The following is a 17331-nucleotide window of genomic DNA, read 5'->3' on the forward strand; positions in this document are numbered from 1 at the left end:
ATTACCGAACAGACGGATCACAGAACGGATGACAGCATGGCTGGGTCAGCACCGCAGCCCGCTGGGTCGGCAAACGTACGTTTCTGCGCCTCGTCCAGCTCCTTCTCCGCCGCCTTCCTCTGGGGTTCAAACCTCCGGGCCTCCATCTCCCTCACCATGCGCTCTGCCTCCTCCAACAGACGGGTGGAGTCCCCCGCACCCACCGTGCCCCCGCCCGACTCAGAATCACTCAGTTGCTTCAGCAGCTCTGAGAGGAACAGGACAGAGTAACGAACACTGTGCACCAGAGTACTGAACATGTGGATCAGTGTACTGAGCACATACATCTGAGTACTGAACACACATTGAGTACTGAACATGTGGATCAGTGTACTGAACACACACATCTGAGTACTGAACATGTGGATCAGTGTACTGAACACACACATCTGAGTACTGAACATGTGGATCAGTGTACTGAACACACATATGAGTACTGAACATGTAGATCAGTGTCCTGAACATGTGCCTCAGTGTACTGAATGTGTGCATATTCATTACTTATTCTGAATTTTTAGAACATAGTCAAGCACAGCAAACAAAACCAAACCTACACAAATGAAAGTGGTGCGTCTCTAAAGGGCACCGTTCATTTTCATGTCAATGTGACCGTGTGAACGACACAGTCGCTGGAATCAGACCACTTCATCGCCTGTAGCACGTTTTAAATCTTAAGTGATTTGCATGTGAACATGAAAAGTATTTACGTAACCGCATTCTGGACCGAACGACACAAGCGTGTGTGTGTGTGCACCTTGGATCTTCCTGAGCAGGTCCAGTGTCTGAGTGTTGAGGTCCTGAGCCTTCTGATGTGTACTGTCCACCCTCTCACTGACCTTCTGTGCATCCTTTGACCTCTTCTCAGCCTGGACACACACACACACACACACACACATTGTGTTTACACCATTTCAGGGCTCCACTCCGTTACATCACCAAATAAATAACTTTCACAGTTACCCATGTTATTTTGAGCAAAATATTTTACTTCTGTTGGATAACTAGAATGATGTGATTAATTAAAACACTAACAGCTGGTATCGTGATAATTATCGCCAAACGATGTATTGTGCAGCTGTACTTGTGCCCAGCCTTGATCAGTACCTGTTGTTTGAGCAGGTTAATGTCTTCTACGAGAACGTGTGAGTCGCTCTCCAGCTCTGTCACTTTAGGAGTCAGTCTGTCCACCGCGGTGCTGTAATCAGTCACCACGACCTGAGACACAACAGCAACCCGGTTACACAACTGGACCCGTTGAACAGCACATGAAAACAGCATTTTGTCACCGTCAGAAAAAAAAAGGCTTTTGTCAGCTCTGGTCTTAACGACTTTGCTCTTGCTTTGAAATGTCTTCACACCCCCAAGACGCTGTTCCAGCTGTCAGCTTAACCGGTGCCAGGATGAGCGGCTCCTGCTCAGTTTCTCATTAAGTCCAAGATTCTGTGCCAGCATCAAGACATTAAGCGCCACAAACCGCCGCCCCGCTCAGCCGTTTCCTGCCTTTGTTCGCGTGCCCACACCGAGACGGCGGCTGAGGGAGCAGGTGTGGGTGTGTGTGAAGAATACCTTCGTGGCTGCGAGGGCCTCCTCGAGCTTCTTTAAACGATCGCGAGCCGAGGAGCTGGAATTCACCGCGTCCAGCTGAGTCTTTATTTCAGCCAGCTTATCGTCGAGCTGCTCCAGCTCGACTAGTAAGGTCTGCGCACAGCTGTCACACACTGATGGAAAACAGAGATAGTGATCATGCTCCTCGATTTACACTCCAAATTCCATAGAAGAGAAAGCAGGATGTCTAGACTACCTGGACACTCCTCGTGTGTGTTTGTGTCTTTGGGTTCCTGTGTATTACTGCACACTGCAACAGAGCAAATACAGTTAAGGAAAATCTATAATATAGAACAATTTAGATATTGGAAACATATTATTTAATAGTGTAATTCAAATTCTTCCTTTGACTCTTTTCTTTGACACAAATTTGACCAGGATGGATCTTGATCATTTGAAAGGATGATAAAATAAAACAGTCAGCTATGAAGCTCTGAAGCACTAAAGTGCTGAAGTGCTGAAGCTCTGAAGTGCTGAAGCTCTGAAGATCTGAAGCTCTAAAGTTCTGAAGCTCCAAAGTGCTGAAGCTCCAAAGTTCTGAAGCTCTGAAGTGCTGAAGTTCTGAAGCTCTGAAGCTCTAAAGTTCTGAAGCTCCAAAGTGCTGAAGCTCTAAAGTGCTGAAGTTCTGAAGCGTTCTACCTCCAGTCTTCGGGGAACAAGAGTTGCTGTTGCAGTTGCATGGCCGACAGCTGCCTCCAGGAACCTCGGGGTCACCATAGTAACCAGAGTCACACCTGAGGGGGAGGGAAACGTTAGTGGTGGCTTTAAACCCCGTCTTGCTGACGTCACGGCAGCATGCTCTGTGTCTACGTGCTCTGTGTTGATGATGTGGTCTCTGTGTTGACGTGGTCTCTGTGTGGACACCCATGGCACCGTGAACTGTGGGGATTCTGGGGGATTCTCACCTCTGGCATCTTTCTCCAGCGTAGCCGGGTTTGCACAGGCACCGAAAGCGTCCGCTCATCTCACTACAGCCCACAGCGAAACTGCCACACAACATCACACACACACCACGTCGTCACACACAGGGACAGTGTGCAGACAAAGAAAAACACATAACCCTCAGCTTATACGCTACGCTTTAGCGATGCTCGCCGACACACAGATACTGCAGTGAAAGAACTGCCATCTCTGGTCCACTCACTTGTTGCCCTGGTGGCCGTGTGGACAGGGGCAGATCCGGCAGGTTCTGAGGGCAGCGCTGCCGTAATAACCCTCTTTGCAGCGCTCACAGTGGTACCCAGCAGTATCGGCCTGGCAGTACTATCAGGATAGAGACAGTGGAGACAACAGGTCACTAGGAGATGCTGGTCTGGTAGTCTGGAAGCTGTTCTTGAAGTTCTCAGGTATAATGAAGATCTACCAAAGGGTGTTAGGTTGAAGTACTAAAAACTGGCTATCCATATCATCTCAGACGGCTTTCATACCTTCTGTTCTTATACTTATTCACACCAAGGGTTAGAGTTGTACAAAGACTAGAGGATCAGACCCCGAACACTAGAGGATCAGACCCCGAACACTAGAGATCTGGCACTGAACACTAGAGGATCAGACCCCGAACACTAGAGGATCAAACCCCGAACACTAGAGGATCAGACCCCGAACACTAGAGGATCAGACCCCGAACACTAGAGATCTGGCACTGAACACTAGAGGATCAGACCCCGAACACTAGAGGATCAAACCCCGAACACTAGAGATCTGGCACTGAACACTAGAGGATCAGACCCCGAACACTAGAGGATCAAACCCCGAACACTAGAGAGCTGGCACTGAACACTAGAGGATCAGACCCCGAACACTAGAGGATCAGACCCCGAACACTAGAGATCTGGCACTGAACACTAGAGGATCAGACCCCGAACACTAGAGGATCAAACCCCGAACACTAGAGAGCTGGCACTGAACACTAGAGGATCAGACCCCGAACACTAGAGGATCAGACCCCGAACACTAGAGATCTGGCACTGAACACTAGAGGATCAGACCCCGAACACTAGAGGATCAAACCCCGAACACTAGAGGATCAGACCCCGAACACTAGAGGATCAGACCCCGAACACTAGAGGATCAAACCCCGAACACTAGAGATCTGGCACTGAACACTAGAGGATCAAACCCCGAACACTAGAGATCTGGCACTGAACACTAGAGGATCAGACCCCGAACACTAGAGATCGAGATCTGGCACTGAACACTAGAGGTCAGTATCTGATACTGAACTCCAGAGGTCCGGGTCTGATACTGAACTCCAGAGGTCAGGGTCTGATACTGAACTCCAGAGGTCAGGGTCTGATACTGAAACAAATGACTTTAACTCTGCAAAGTCAGGGAGAACTTAAAACAAAAATGTTTAAAAGGTTCTGTGAATATCAGCACTGAGCTTTTTAAGATCACTTCCTGTAATTTAGCAGGAAATTAACGCACTGTTAATCACTCACTCACTGTGGAGCAGTTCCCACAATGCTTCACACCATCAGCAGGGTGTAGCGTCAGAGGCATTCAGAGCCTAAACGGGCTTCCATATAATGAGGAATGACGGCCCAGCGAGTTCTTGAACGTTTGAGTGTGTGTGTGTGTGTGTGTGTGTGTGTGTGTGTGTGTGTGTTTCCTACCTGGCATCTTCCTGTACTCTCCTCACAGACGTCTGACAGCCCATTGCATGCACAGGGCACACAGCGGTCACTCCTGTCTCTATAGAAACCAGGAGCACATCTCTGTATGGGGAGAGAGTGAGGAGAGAAAAGGAGAAAGAGAGAAGAAGAGACAGACAGATCATTTAAAACACTCAGAATACTTTATGATAATACTTAATACTTTAGAATACTTATCATCTCAACAACATGCAAAAGATCAGCACGCTAACACACACACACACACTCAAATTTTAATGATGTGTCAGTTGTAATAACCTACTGTGAGAACAAACTGTTTTTTGCAGATACTCAAATCTAACCTCCCTGAAAAGGTTCATCAGTTCAATATCAGACAGACTAGTTTAAGACTTAGTCTAACCCAAATCCACGACTAACCCAGACTTAGTCTAACCCAAATCCAGGAAAGCACTACCTAGAAAACTATTATCCAACGTGATTCTAACTCTGCCATCTGCTCTTGATATTACCTTGGTCACCTGTCCAACATCGACTAAAGGAAATTCATTCTTCTCTGAGTCCTGTTCATTTAGAGAAGGAAACTGAATCCTCTGTGAGTCCTGATCGTTTAGAGAAGGAAACTGAATCCTTTGTGAGTCCTGATCATTTAGAGAAGGGAAAAGGATCCTTTGTGAGTCCTGATCGTTTAGAGATGGGAACTGGATCCTTTGTGAGTCCTGATCGTTTAGAGAAGGAAACTGAATCCTTTGTGAGTCCTGATCATTTAGAGAAGGAAACTGAATCCTCTGTGAGTCCTGATCGTTTTGATAAGGGAACCGGATCCACTGGCCCCTCTGACCCGTTAGAGTGGGCTCGCGAGCGTCCTGTGTGCTGGGGAGATTCTCCCTCCATGGGTGACGTGAGGTCCTGTGGAACGGTCGGGGTCCGGCCAAACACACACCCAGCAGAACGCAGCCCACGGCCAGGCGCAGAACCGCCCCTCTCTCCGCACTCCGCTTCGCACACTGCTCCAGCATTCCGTCTCACGCAGCAGAAACAAACCGTATGTGAATGAAGGTGAGGGCAGGTGTGTTTTTAACAGCAGAGAGCACGACGGGACACACCCTAAACACGTGCTCATACCTGAATCAGCCAGAGTGAAACACACTCACGTACGGGGCTGTGACAGCACGCAGGATGTGTGCACACACACGCACGTACATACACACGCGCACACACACACACACACACGACTGAGGCTAAGCTACAAACCCTGAACAAGTACAGGACTATCAGAGTAGCACAGCTGCAATCTTTGTTCAGTTTTGCTCTATTCAGATATTCTGCAGAAATAAGAGTGCAGTATGGGTCATTACAGGACCTGTAGCTGTGGGGATACTACACAGCTTGTGCTAAACTTCCTGTATGGCTTTAAACTTCTTGTATGTTTTTAGTGGTGTGTGATAAAAGGGAATGCAAAATCTATAAAAAAGTAAACAATGGCTAACTCAGACAAGATAGATCAGACCCAGCAGATCAGATAGATCAGACAGGTCAGATAAATCAGACAGATCAGATCAGACTCAGACAGTGAGTGCATGAGGTACTCATTCTTGAATCACACAATTCACACCCTCAGGCACACGGCAAATAGAGGAGACAAGGTGTGGCTGCCACCACACACACACACACACACACACACACACACACACACACACACACACACACACTATGTACAAACTGTCTGACTGTCAGTTGTTGGTAATGTACAGCGACCGCACCCTAACCAAAGGTGTCCCGGCACGCCCTGTGTGTGTGTGTGTGTGTGTGTGTGTGTGTGTGTGTGTGTGTGTGTGTGTGTGTGTGTGTGTGTGTGTGTGTGTGTGTGTGTGTGTGTGTGTGTGTGTGTGTGTGTGTGTGTGTGTGTGTGTGTATTATTCATTCCCACAGGCTACAGACTTTTGTACTTCCTCTCTCCTCTCCCTTCCTGGGCAAGTCCTTACATACAGCGTGCGCAAAAAATGGTCGCTGTTGCTATGACTACCAGTAGCAGCGGAGAAACAACTTCTATGAAGTGGGACTTCATAGCACCCAACTATTAGCATTATTAATATCATTATAACTATCATTATTATCCTTATTATTAGCATTATTGTTATTATTATTATTATTATTATTACTACTATTATGAATCTGAAATGCACTTCTATGTTTTTGGTAACCATGGAGAAGATTAAAGGTTTAGTAATATAGCTTGAACATGGTGAGGTGATCTGATGTTCACAAACACAGAACCCTTAGGATGTTAATCTAACATGGGGGACCTGTGATCACCACAACAGATACTAAAGTTTCAAAAATGACTGAAACATTCCACACTGAGTATTATTTTACTTTTGATCAAACACAAACAGCTCACTTCAAAACAATTTCACAGTTTAAAGTACTATATGCAGCACTACCTTAAAAATTTCCTATTTTATCATCTTTATTCTTATATCCCATCATATCCAGCTAAACGATAGCTGATGTATTCCTCTGGTCATGTTTCCAGGGTTTATCACCATTCTTTTACCATATATGGTCATTCCCCTCACCGCCCTCTGACATCAGCAGCTGGGTGTGGTTAGGCATGTCAGGGCAACACCCCCCTCATGAGACAGAGAGCATTATTGGCCAAGCCGTCACTGTAAAGCACACCTTTATTCTGTCTCCTAGCGCTGCAAGGTGATTGGTTTGTGACACCACTTGTGATTGGTTAAGAGAGGAGATAGGCGGGAACCTACCACAGGAGTACAGACTGTGTCCTACGTTTTAAAGGCACTTTGATATTTCAGGTTTGTGTTTAAACTACAATTTTAGTAGTTTTTCTTGTGCATCCTCACAAGAAAAAAAGCCCAATTTAATAATAATTCATAACAATATTTCATAAAACAAAATATTTCATCAGCCAACACAATCTTGGCACAGATGGTCCCAGTAATGATGTTTAAGGGAAATGGTTCGAGTAGCCTGGTCACAGCTTGCCCTAGCTGCACACCCAGAACACACTCCACAAACACAGCAGGGATCTCAGTCCAACCACAGACCCCCAGCTCAGGAAACGAAAACAAGAGATGCTGCCACCTCCAAACCTCTTCAGAAGAATGAGGAACCGGATGAAGAACAACTGGCCTAGCTCCCACCTGTGCTGGAGGCGGGGCTAACACAACGATCACATGAGTGGCGCCCTCACCTGTGCTGGAGGCGGGGCTAACACAACAATCACATGAGTGGCACCCTCACCTGTGCTGGAGGCGGGGCTAACACAAAAATTACATGAGTGGGGCCCTCACCTGTGCTGGAGGCGGGGCTAACACAACAATCACGAGTGGCACCCTCACCTCTGCTGGAGGCGGGGCTAACACAACAATCACGAGTGGCACCCTCACCTGTGCTGGAGGCGGGGCTAACAACAATCATGAGTGGCACCCTCACCTGTGCTGGAGGCGGGGCTAACACAACAATCACATGAGTGGGGCAGCGTCCTCACCTGGCAGGAGTCTCCAGCGTACTGCTTGGGACAGGCGCACACCTCCACATTGTGGGCAGGGCCACCGCTGCCCATCGGGCTGGCCTCCTCCAGGCCGGCCCCGCCCACACTCAGCCTCTGGCTGTTGGAGAAGTACAGGGCACGGATCCACACCGCCTGCAGTCCCGCAAGCACCCGCATGAACTCGTCCCTGGACGCGGGACGGTTGGTGCCAGAGTGACGAAAGTTTCCCTGGAAAACACGTTGCATTAAGAAGGACAAAAAGACTCCATGTAGTAATTAAACATGATGGTTTCTCTGGAGCTGAATGGAGATTTTATTTGACCTGCTAGCAAAGTCAGTCGTTGCCTCCTCACAAATTCCACGCAGGGTTGCTAACAGGAGGACCCGCCTCCTCCCAGGACCCGCCTCCACCCATGGCCCGCCTCCACCCATGGCCCGCCTCCACGCCTCCACCCAGGACCAGCCTCCACCCAGGGCCCGCCTCCACGCCTCCACCCAGGACCAGTCTCCACCCAGGACCCGCCTCCACCCAGGGAAAGCCTGGCAACCTGCCCCCTCTAAACACCTGGTGACATCTGTGTCTCACCTGCAGGGAGATGGCAGTGCAAGGTGGGCGTTACCTCCACAAGCTGGACCCGGCCTTGGTAGAGTCTGTCTGGAGACGGTGACTGGGCGTCCTGGTACACCAGTGTGATGTTCTGACCCTGTGGAAACCAGCAGAGCCCAAATCAGAGCCCGTTTACACCCGAGTGAGCTGTGGGAGGAGCTAGCAGCAGCGCTAATGCTAGTCTCAGAATAATCTCAGGCTAATCTCAGAATAATCTCAGAATAATCTCCATCCAACATGATGAACGACTCGTCTGTTTGGAACGTGGGTGCAGTTGAGGACGTGATAAACACCTTGAGCAGAACATCAGGTTGTTTATCCTGCAACTTCATCATCTCATGAGGAATACCAAAAGATTTGGTCTGAAATGTAAGGTAGCCCCCATATGACGACACCTGAAACACACACAAAGCAGCACACAACAGTAACAGACTATTACAATGATTATTACAACTTACTGTTATGCATATTATATTTCTTGTGCCAATTTTTGTACATAAATACATACACAAACATTCATTCAAGGAAATAACACCATTCAGGAGGCTCAGAGCTCTTATGCTCTTATTTAAAGGTGCAGCTGTCTGCTTCTGTCATGGTCTCAGATGTTTCCAGGTGGTTGTGAGATCTCACCCTGTCTCCCAGGTACGAGCGAGGTAGAACCCAGTTCAGCTGCACCACAGACGGAAACAGCTCCTGAACGTCGGACACTACCGTGTTGCTCAGAGTGTTCAGGACAGATGGGACCTCTTCCAGGTCGGAGGTCACCAGACGCCATGACCGCATGTCTACAAACTGGATATTAAGTTGCCATATTGTCAATTGTGATTTTCAAAATTCAAATTTAGTGATTTCAAAAATCAAAATTAGCCCTCGGCATTTACCCATCTGTGCAGTGAGAACACACACACACACACACACACACACACACACACACACACACACACACACACACACACACACACACACACACACACACACTAGTTATCACTAGGGGGCTGTGGTGCACACACACACACACACACACACTAATGATCACTAGGGGGCTATGGTGCGCATACACACACACACACACGCACACGCACACACACCCATACACACCCACACACACACACACGCACACACACACCTTGGACCTGCGTTTTTCTGAGCTGCGGCACTGATCGGTGGCCCCGAAGCAGAAACACTCTGTGCAGCCTTTGGGGTTGGTGGGGTGGAAGTGAAACGCACCTCTCCGACACATGTCACAGCGCAATCCCTCCACGTTACTCTGGCAACACAGGACAGAAGATGCACAGTCACACCGAGAATCAGTCACACCTTACACAGCAAAGCCCACAGGGTTTATCCATATGCGTATGCATGTGCTGATTCTGAACAATTCATCATAATGCACTGTATGGCGTTTCAGAGTCAGCTGTCTTGGGCTACACAAATGGAACAGAAAATGTGTGAAAATGTGCTTTGACATGAATGCAACAGTAATTTAATGGTTTTGAGGATTACATTTGATATATGTATGTGTGTCCCAAAGAAAAACAAACATACTTAATCCAGACCCTTATTATTGAAGATGACTGATGATGACTGAACTGAAGGATTGTATCACAGAATTAATTAAGGATGACACATACCTCTCTGGTAGCTGTCCACTCACTCTTCCAACATCTCTGCCACCACTCTTAACACAACTTACATCATTCTCATACCACACTTAACACTACTGTTACATCACTCTCATTCCACTCTTAACACTACCGTTACATCACTCTCATACCACTCTTAACACTACCGTTACATCACTCTCATACCACACTTAACACTACTGTTACATCACTCTCATACCACTCTTAACACTACCGTTACATCACTCTCATACCACACTTAACACTACTGTTACATCACTCTCATTCCACTCTTAACACTACCGTTACATCACTCTCATACCACTCTTAACACTACCGTTACATCACTCTCATACCACACTTAACACTACTGTTACATCACTCTCATTCCACTCTTAACACTACCGTTACATCACTCTCATCCCACTCTTAACACAACTTACATCACTCTCATACCACACTTAACACTACTGTTACATCACTCTCATTCCACTCTTAACACTACCGTTACATCACTCTCATACCACTCTTAACACTACCGTTACATCACTCTCATACCACTCTTAACACTACCGTTACATCACTCTCATACCACACTTAACACTACTGTTACATCACTCTCATACCACACTTAACAATACCGTTACATCACTCTCATCCCACACTTAACACTACCGTTACATCACTCTCATCCCACTCTTAACACTACTGTTACATCACTCTCATCCCACTCTTAACACAACTTACATCACTCTCATACCACACTTAACAATACCATTACATCACTCTCATACCACACTTAACACTACTGTTACATCACTCTCATACCACTCTTAACACTACCGTTACATCACTCTCATACCACTCTTAACACTACCGTTACATCACTCTCATACCACTCTTAACACTACGGTTCCATCACTCTCATACCACTCTTAACACTACTGTTACATCACTCTCATACCACTCTTAACACTACCGTTACATCACTCTCATACCACTCTTAACACTACCGTTACATCACTCTCATACCACTCTTAACACTACCGTTACATCACACTCATCCCACTCTTAACACAACTGTTACGTCACTCTCATACCACTCTTAACACTACCGTTACATCACTCTCATACCACTCTTAACACTACCGTTACATCACTCTCATCCCACTCTTAACACTACTGTTACATCACTCTCATACCACTCTTAACACTACCGTTACATCACTCTCATCCCACTCTTAACACTACTGTTACATCACTCTCATACCACTCTTAACACTACTGTTACATCACTCTCATCCCACTCTTAACACTACTGTTACATCACTCTCATCCCACTCTACAGGATGTGGTGGTTCATCAGGTCTGGTGAGCTAATGCTGCTCACCTTGCAGACGCAGCGTCCGTCGGTGGAGTCACAGATCTGCTCCGTCACTCCGCCGCTGTGGCACGAGCACGGCACGCAGTCCGGGAAGCCGTAGTATCCGGGGAGACACCGTGAACACCGCCGCCCGCCTACTCTGGGCTTACAGCTGGGACACGCGAGTAGAGAGAGAGAGCACACGTCACACTGTAACGTCCCAACGGCCAACGTGTAAGACGCTCACACATCTGAGAAAAGTACTAATCTAGTCTTACAAAGACATGTAACAAAACCAGTAGAATGTTCCATTAGAGGAACTGTTGTTTTAGGTTTAGATTTACATTTACATTTACGGCATTTGGCAGACGCCCTTATCCAGAGTGACATACATTTTTTTTATCTCATTTTTATTCAAGTGAGCAATTGAGGGTTAAGGGCCTTGCTCAGGGGCACCTCAGTCATGGCCTCAGGTCTGGGAATTGAACCCACGACCCTCCGGTCACAAGACCAGTTCCCTAACCACCAGGCCATGACTCCCTTTTTTAGGTTTAGAACATATTCATGAAAATGTGAATGGCTAAACTGATCCTAGACCAGCACTCTAAGGTGTATCTGCATCTTCTATATGTATATTATACATTAATGGCCTCTACAGAAGGCCAGAGGCCACCTGAACCCAGTGAAACACTACTGTAGCGTCCCAGCTCTGATCCACCCTATTGTCTGAAGATCTTCATAAGGTGAATTAATGTGTTGAAACATTGAGTCCTGCACTCTAACTGTGTGGTGCTGGTGTCCATAAAACATGGGGCTAGGAAGTAATTAAGGTTCGCATGCACTAGGAAACTGATTCACATGGCATGGAATACACTGGTTTGACTCTGGTTTAGCACTGGTTTAGCACTTGGCTGTGACTCACGTGCACTGTCCCGTAGTCACATGACACTGTCCCGAGTCTCCAAAGGGGATTCCGCTCGTAGAGCAGTTACAATTCTCGCAGCCCAGCAGGGGGTGATAGCTGAACGTCTGTCCCTCACACACTTCACACGCAGGACGCAGCGTCTGGGGGGGACACACACACTCCCCCGTGACCTCGTCACACAGCCGGCGGCCACATTCGCACGCTGCAGGAATGGGAACAGGGAGGATAGGGCAGGTTGATGGAAGTTAACAGTTTGGACAGTTGCTGTCAAGAGGACCATCATAACTTTTATTTTGAGCCGATTGTGGTGGAAATTCATGGTATTGCAGGAAAGGAAGGGTTGAACTGTAAGAGTTACATTTTGAAGTTCGCTTTGGATACAGTAACAGCAAAATAGCCAAAAAAAAATGAATGTGATTATATACTGTCAAGAACTTTACTGAAAATGACTTGTATGTCATGAAGCATCTATTTTCTATTTCTCTAACGGAAGTAGATGTGCATGTAAATGTAGAATTGGTGAAAATAATAGTCAGCCTTCAACTCCGGCAGCAGAGGGCGCTCACGTCTGCAGTAGGGAAAGCCGTAGAAGCCCGTGGCACACCGAGTGCACTGCCGGCCAATCACGTGAGACCTGCAGCGACACTGTCCTCCTATTGGCTGACAGGTAGGGCTTATGGAGCCAGCTTTGTCACAATCGCAGGGCAGAGCACCATTGTGGTAGTGGGCCACCAGGGAGCGGGCCGACGACTTACAGAACTCGGAGGAGGTGTGGGGGCTGTGGGAATACAGTGACAGAAACACAAACAAGCCCAAGTCTTTCTTCAGTGCTAGTCAGGGGAACATTCTGGAACGATAGGTTGTCCAATCATGACGGCGAGACTCCTCGGAGCCCAGCGCAAGTTTTCACACGAAACACAAAAAGTTTACACAAGTTTTAACAAGATCAAAAACAAGTGGCGGTGCTCCTCGGTGGAGAACATATCTACACGGTCCTCGCTTTAAAACGAGAAACAGCTTCGCAGGTCAACCGCGTCTGTGTGCACGTACTTGACGGAGAAGCTTGGAGCTCCACACTGACTGGTGAAGTGGAAAGACTGATCCTGAGCTTCTGGGCTGAGGAGTTCAGGGTGGTACGCCTCCTCAGGGAGCACCAGGATGGAGTCCTTCAGTAAGGAGAAGAAACACGAGGTGTCATCACAGCATCCAGTGTGATGGTCATCGTTACTTTTGATTGGATAAGCGTGGGCCCGCCCTTTCTCCCCATATCCACCGACTGTAAAATCTCCTCACAATGCTTATATAAACTATCATGTCATGAACATAGTTGGTGTGTATACTGACAAGTTTGTGGTAAATATAGAATGAATATATACCTGTCTTTTGATTATAGTTCAGTGACACCTATCGTGTAGAAGTTCCAGTGTAAGATTTCTTGTAATGATGTGACAAATAAGAGACTGAAAGCTTGTAACACCAGAGAGAGACAGTGAGGATAGACAGCTCAGTGAGACAGGTACTCAGACCAGCTGAGAGAGCCAGAGAGGACAGACGGACTCAGTGAGACAGGCACTCAGGCTGTCACAGAGCTGCTGCTTGTAACCATCCCTCTCTCCATCCCTCTCTCCATCCCCACCTCCTTTTATGGAAGTGACACGGGCGTGTGGAAGAGAGCCTTCACAGCTCTGTTACACCACTGCCAGCAGACCGTGTCAGACTGCATTAAAGGAATGCTTTGAGAAAAAAATCAAATGTCATCAATCAGCCAGGACATGTTAGTTATTCACATTCTGCCTCTAATTTTTCTACTTGAGGCAATGGAAGAATATAAACACAGTTAAGGGCACGAGAGCTACAGCAGGCAAGAAACCCAAACTGTCCTTTACCACCTCGAACACTCAAAAAGGACAGACTTTATATGAGGACTGAAGGGGTGGGAGAGACAGGCTGAGTGGAGGAGACAGAAGGTGTGGGGGAGACAGGTTAGGTGGAGGAGACAGGCAAGGTGGGGGAGACAGGCTGGGTGGGGGAGACAGGCTGGGTGGGGGAGACAGGTTGGGTGGGGGAGACAGGTTGGGTGGGGGAGACAGGTTGGGTGGGGGAGACAGGCTGGGTGGGGGAGACAGGCTGGGTGGGGGAGACAGGCTGGGTGGGGGAGACAGGCAAGGTGGGGGAGACAGGCTGGGTGGGGGAGACAGGCTGGGTGGGGGAGACAGGCTGGGTGGGGGAGACAGGCTGGGTGGGGGAGACAGGTTGGGTGGGGGAGACAGGCTGGGTGGGGGAGACAGGTTGGGTGGGGGAGACAGGTTGGGTGGGGGAGACAGGTTGGGTGGGGGAGACAGGTTGGGTGGGGGAGACAGGCCGGGTGGGGGAGACAGGCCGGGTGGGGGAGACAGGCCGGGTGGGGGAGACAGGTTGGGTCTGCTCACCAACATGAGGGTTTTTCCTGCCGGGATGTTGAGGGTGACTGTCAGCGCGTGCTGCGGGACATGCAGGCCAATGCGCTGTGTTGCTACGACGACGGCCCTGCAGCCGGACACGGCAGGACAGAACGAGGCATTCAGCCGTCCTGCGAAAGAGAGCAGGGAGAGGGGGAGGATGGGGGAGGTCAGAGGTCACGGACGGGTCAGGCTCTCCCCAGACACTATGAAACATTCCAGATTTCATAGGAAAGGTTGTGTATAATGTCATTACAGTAGCACCAGTACAGTAACTAAATAAAGATGGAATGAGGACAGACAGACAGACAGACAGACAGACAGACAGACAGATTCAGCGTTTGTGTGGCACGTTGAGCCCATTCACAGTAACATATGGGTAGTGTGGGCCAGTGAGCAGGTCTAGGGGAGAATCACACCCAGGAACCTGGACTCAGTCTTGGCCGAGTGTGTATGTAGACCTTGACATCATCACCGCCACACTGAACACCAAACTGTTTCTGAGGAATCAACTTGACTTGTTTGAGAGGTCTGGTGGGGGTGAGTGATGTCAGCAGGGCTGGTGTGTCCTGAGCGCTGGGGGTGTCCTCACCTGACCAGGTGATGCCCGCATCCACCCGCACATCCACAGGGAAGGTGGGGTGCTCAGGTTGGCAGTAGTGTACGACAAACACGTACCGACCCACCTGGGACACCTGCACACTCAGTCTCACCTCAGTCTGTATGCCAAGGAGTAGACACACACACACACACACACACACACACACACACACACACACACACACACACGTTATGGATGTAGTTCTTCATGATGTGTTCAAGCTTCCTGAGATGAAGAGGTGAGAGGTCGGCTGGCGTTAGGCTGTCGTTAGGAGGGTGTACCTGGGGAGATTTGAGCAGCAGCCCATCACATCGCCCCAGGCTCTGACCGGCGGATCCGCCCGGCCGGGTCACGGTGGCAGCGTCCAGGACAAGCGCCGTGGAAGGAGTGGGGAAGTGGCTCGGCATACAGTGCGTACTGAAACAAAGAGAGGCGGAGTCAGGGGCGGGGTTAGGGGAGAAACAAACATGTGTTCAGAAGCTTTGCTAGCACAGGGCTGGTGGCTCCATGGGAGCCGGTGGTTTGTCGTCTCGTCTCATCTCGCCGCACGAGCTCAGCCGTGGGCCGTCCATACAAAACACTGTTACTATGACAACCCTGCCCAACAGGCCTGGGAGGTTCTGCTCTCCACCCGCAGGCCTAAACTCAGAGGTGCAAATCAACACAGCACAGGGATCCCCAGTCTGAAGAAGAGCAGCCTGAAGACCACGACCTGCTGAAGATCACGACCTGCTGCAGATCACGACCTGCTGCAGACCACGACCTGCTGAAGACCACGCCCTGCTGCAGACCACGACCTGCCGAAGACCACGACCTGCCGAAGACCACGACCTGCCGAAGACCACGACCTGCTGCAGACCACGACCTGCCGAAGACCACGACCTGCCGAAGACCACGACCTGCTGAAGATCACGACCTGCTGCAGACCACGACCTGCTGCAGACCACGACCTGCCGAAGACCACGACCTGCCGAAGACCACGACCTGCCGCAGATCACGACCTGCCGCAGATCACGACCTGCTGAAGACCACGGCCTGCTGAAGACCACGACCTGCCGCAGACCACGACCTGCTGAAGACCACGACCTGCCGAAGATCACGACCTGCTGCAGATCACGACCTGCTGCAGACCACGACCTGCCGTAGACCACGACCTGCCGCAGACCACGACCTGCCGCAGACCACGACCTGCCGCAGACCACGACCTGCCGCAGACCACGACCTGCCGAAGATCACGACCTGCTGAAGACCACGGCCTGCTGAAGATCATGACCTGCTGAAGACCACGACCTGCTGAAGACCACGACCTGCTGAAGACCACAACCTGCTGAAGATCATGACCTGCTGCAGGTCCGTGATGCACCCTGAGCCTCCGTCTACACTAACACACACTTCCCTTTGAACTCAGGAAAACCCACCAGGCGTTTGTGCCTCACCAGATGTGACCCCATCATCCCTCTGACTCTTACGTTCCTGTAACAATTCACTGCATATTTGGAATGAAACTAAAAAAGCAAGAAAGGGCTTAAATTGTACAGATCATGGTTACAATATAACTATATGAATATAGTACAATATATTATAAATTCTAAAACATCGTTTTGATATAAAGGCATAATTATACAATATATAAGATGTAAAGAGGTGTAGTGCACAAACTTCCCTTTAGGGGGCACTATAAAATGACAGTGAACTTCTAATAGAGGGAAAAGGCCTTGATTACAGTGCCCGGGCTCTGACATGTTTGGACACAGTTGTCTGGGTGTTACTGAATGGGTGTGTGAGTGCATGTGTTTTCATCACGGCAAGTTGCTCAACACATGCTCACACACATGCATACACACACACATGCATACACACACTGCACATGCACACACTGCATAAGTGATATATTTAAAACTTCCGAGGCTCCTCTGCTTACAGAACAAAAAGCTATGGTTTGAGAAAAAAAAACTTTTTTGGTTGTATTTTTAGATACAACATCTCACTCCAATCCAAG

At 48.8% G+C, this 17331-nt stretch overlaps 1 protein-coding gene across 1 annotated transcript in view; it reads right to left on the reverse strand.

Annotated features, from left to right (window-relative positions):
• LOC143475028 (laminin subunit alpha-3-like) overlaps nucleotides 1-17331 on the reverse strand; it is an 81360-nt gene that overhangs the window by 19430 nt on the left and 44599 nt on the right. Inside the window, 21 exon segments of the mRNA XM_076972736.1 lie at nucleotides 80-247; nucleotides 794-905; nucleotides 1144-1254; nucleotides 1606-1757; nucleotides 1841-1894; nucleotides 2284-2378; nucleotides 2550-2630; nucleotides 2789-2907; nucleotides 4260-4361; nucleotides 7771-8001; nucleotides 8394-8477; nucleotides 8674-8775; nucleotides 9014-9175; nucleotides 9510-9650; nucleotides 11396-11540; nucleotides 12291-12495; nucleotides 12860-13071; nucleotides 13344-13459; nucleotides 14723-14862; nucleotides 15324-15450; nucleotides 15614-15749. Of these exon segments, the coding sequence (XP_076828851.1) occupies nucleotides 80-247; nucleotides 794-905; nucleotides 1144-1254; nucleotides 1606-1757; nucleotides 1841-1894; nucleotides 2284-2378; nucleotides 2550-2630; nucleotides 2789-2907; nucleotides 4260-4361; nucleotides 7771-8001; nucleotides 8394-8477; nucleotides 8674-8775; nucleotides 9014-9175; nucleotides 9510-9650; nucleotides 11396-11540; nucleotides 12291-12495; nucleotides 12860-13071; nucleotides 13344-13459; nucleotides 14723-14862; nucleotides 15324-15450; nucleotides 15614-15749 (2795 nt within the window).

The sequence above is a fragment of the Brachyhypopomus gauderio genome, chromosome 14 (genome assembly GCF_052324685.1).
Source record: "Brachyhypopomus gauderio isolate BG-103 chromosome 14, BGAUD_0.2, whole genome shotgun sequence".
In the NCBI taxonomy this organism is placed as follows: Eukaryota; Metazoa; Chordata; class Actinopteri; order Gymnotiformes; family Hypopomidae; genus Brachyhypopomus; species Brachyhypopomus gauderio.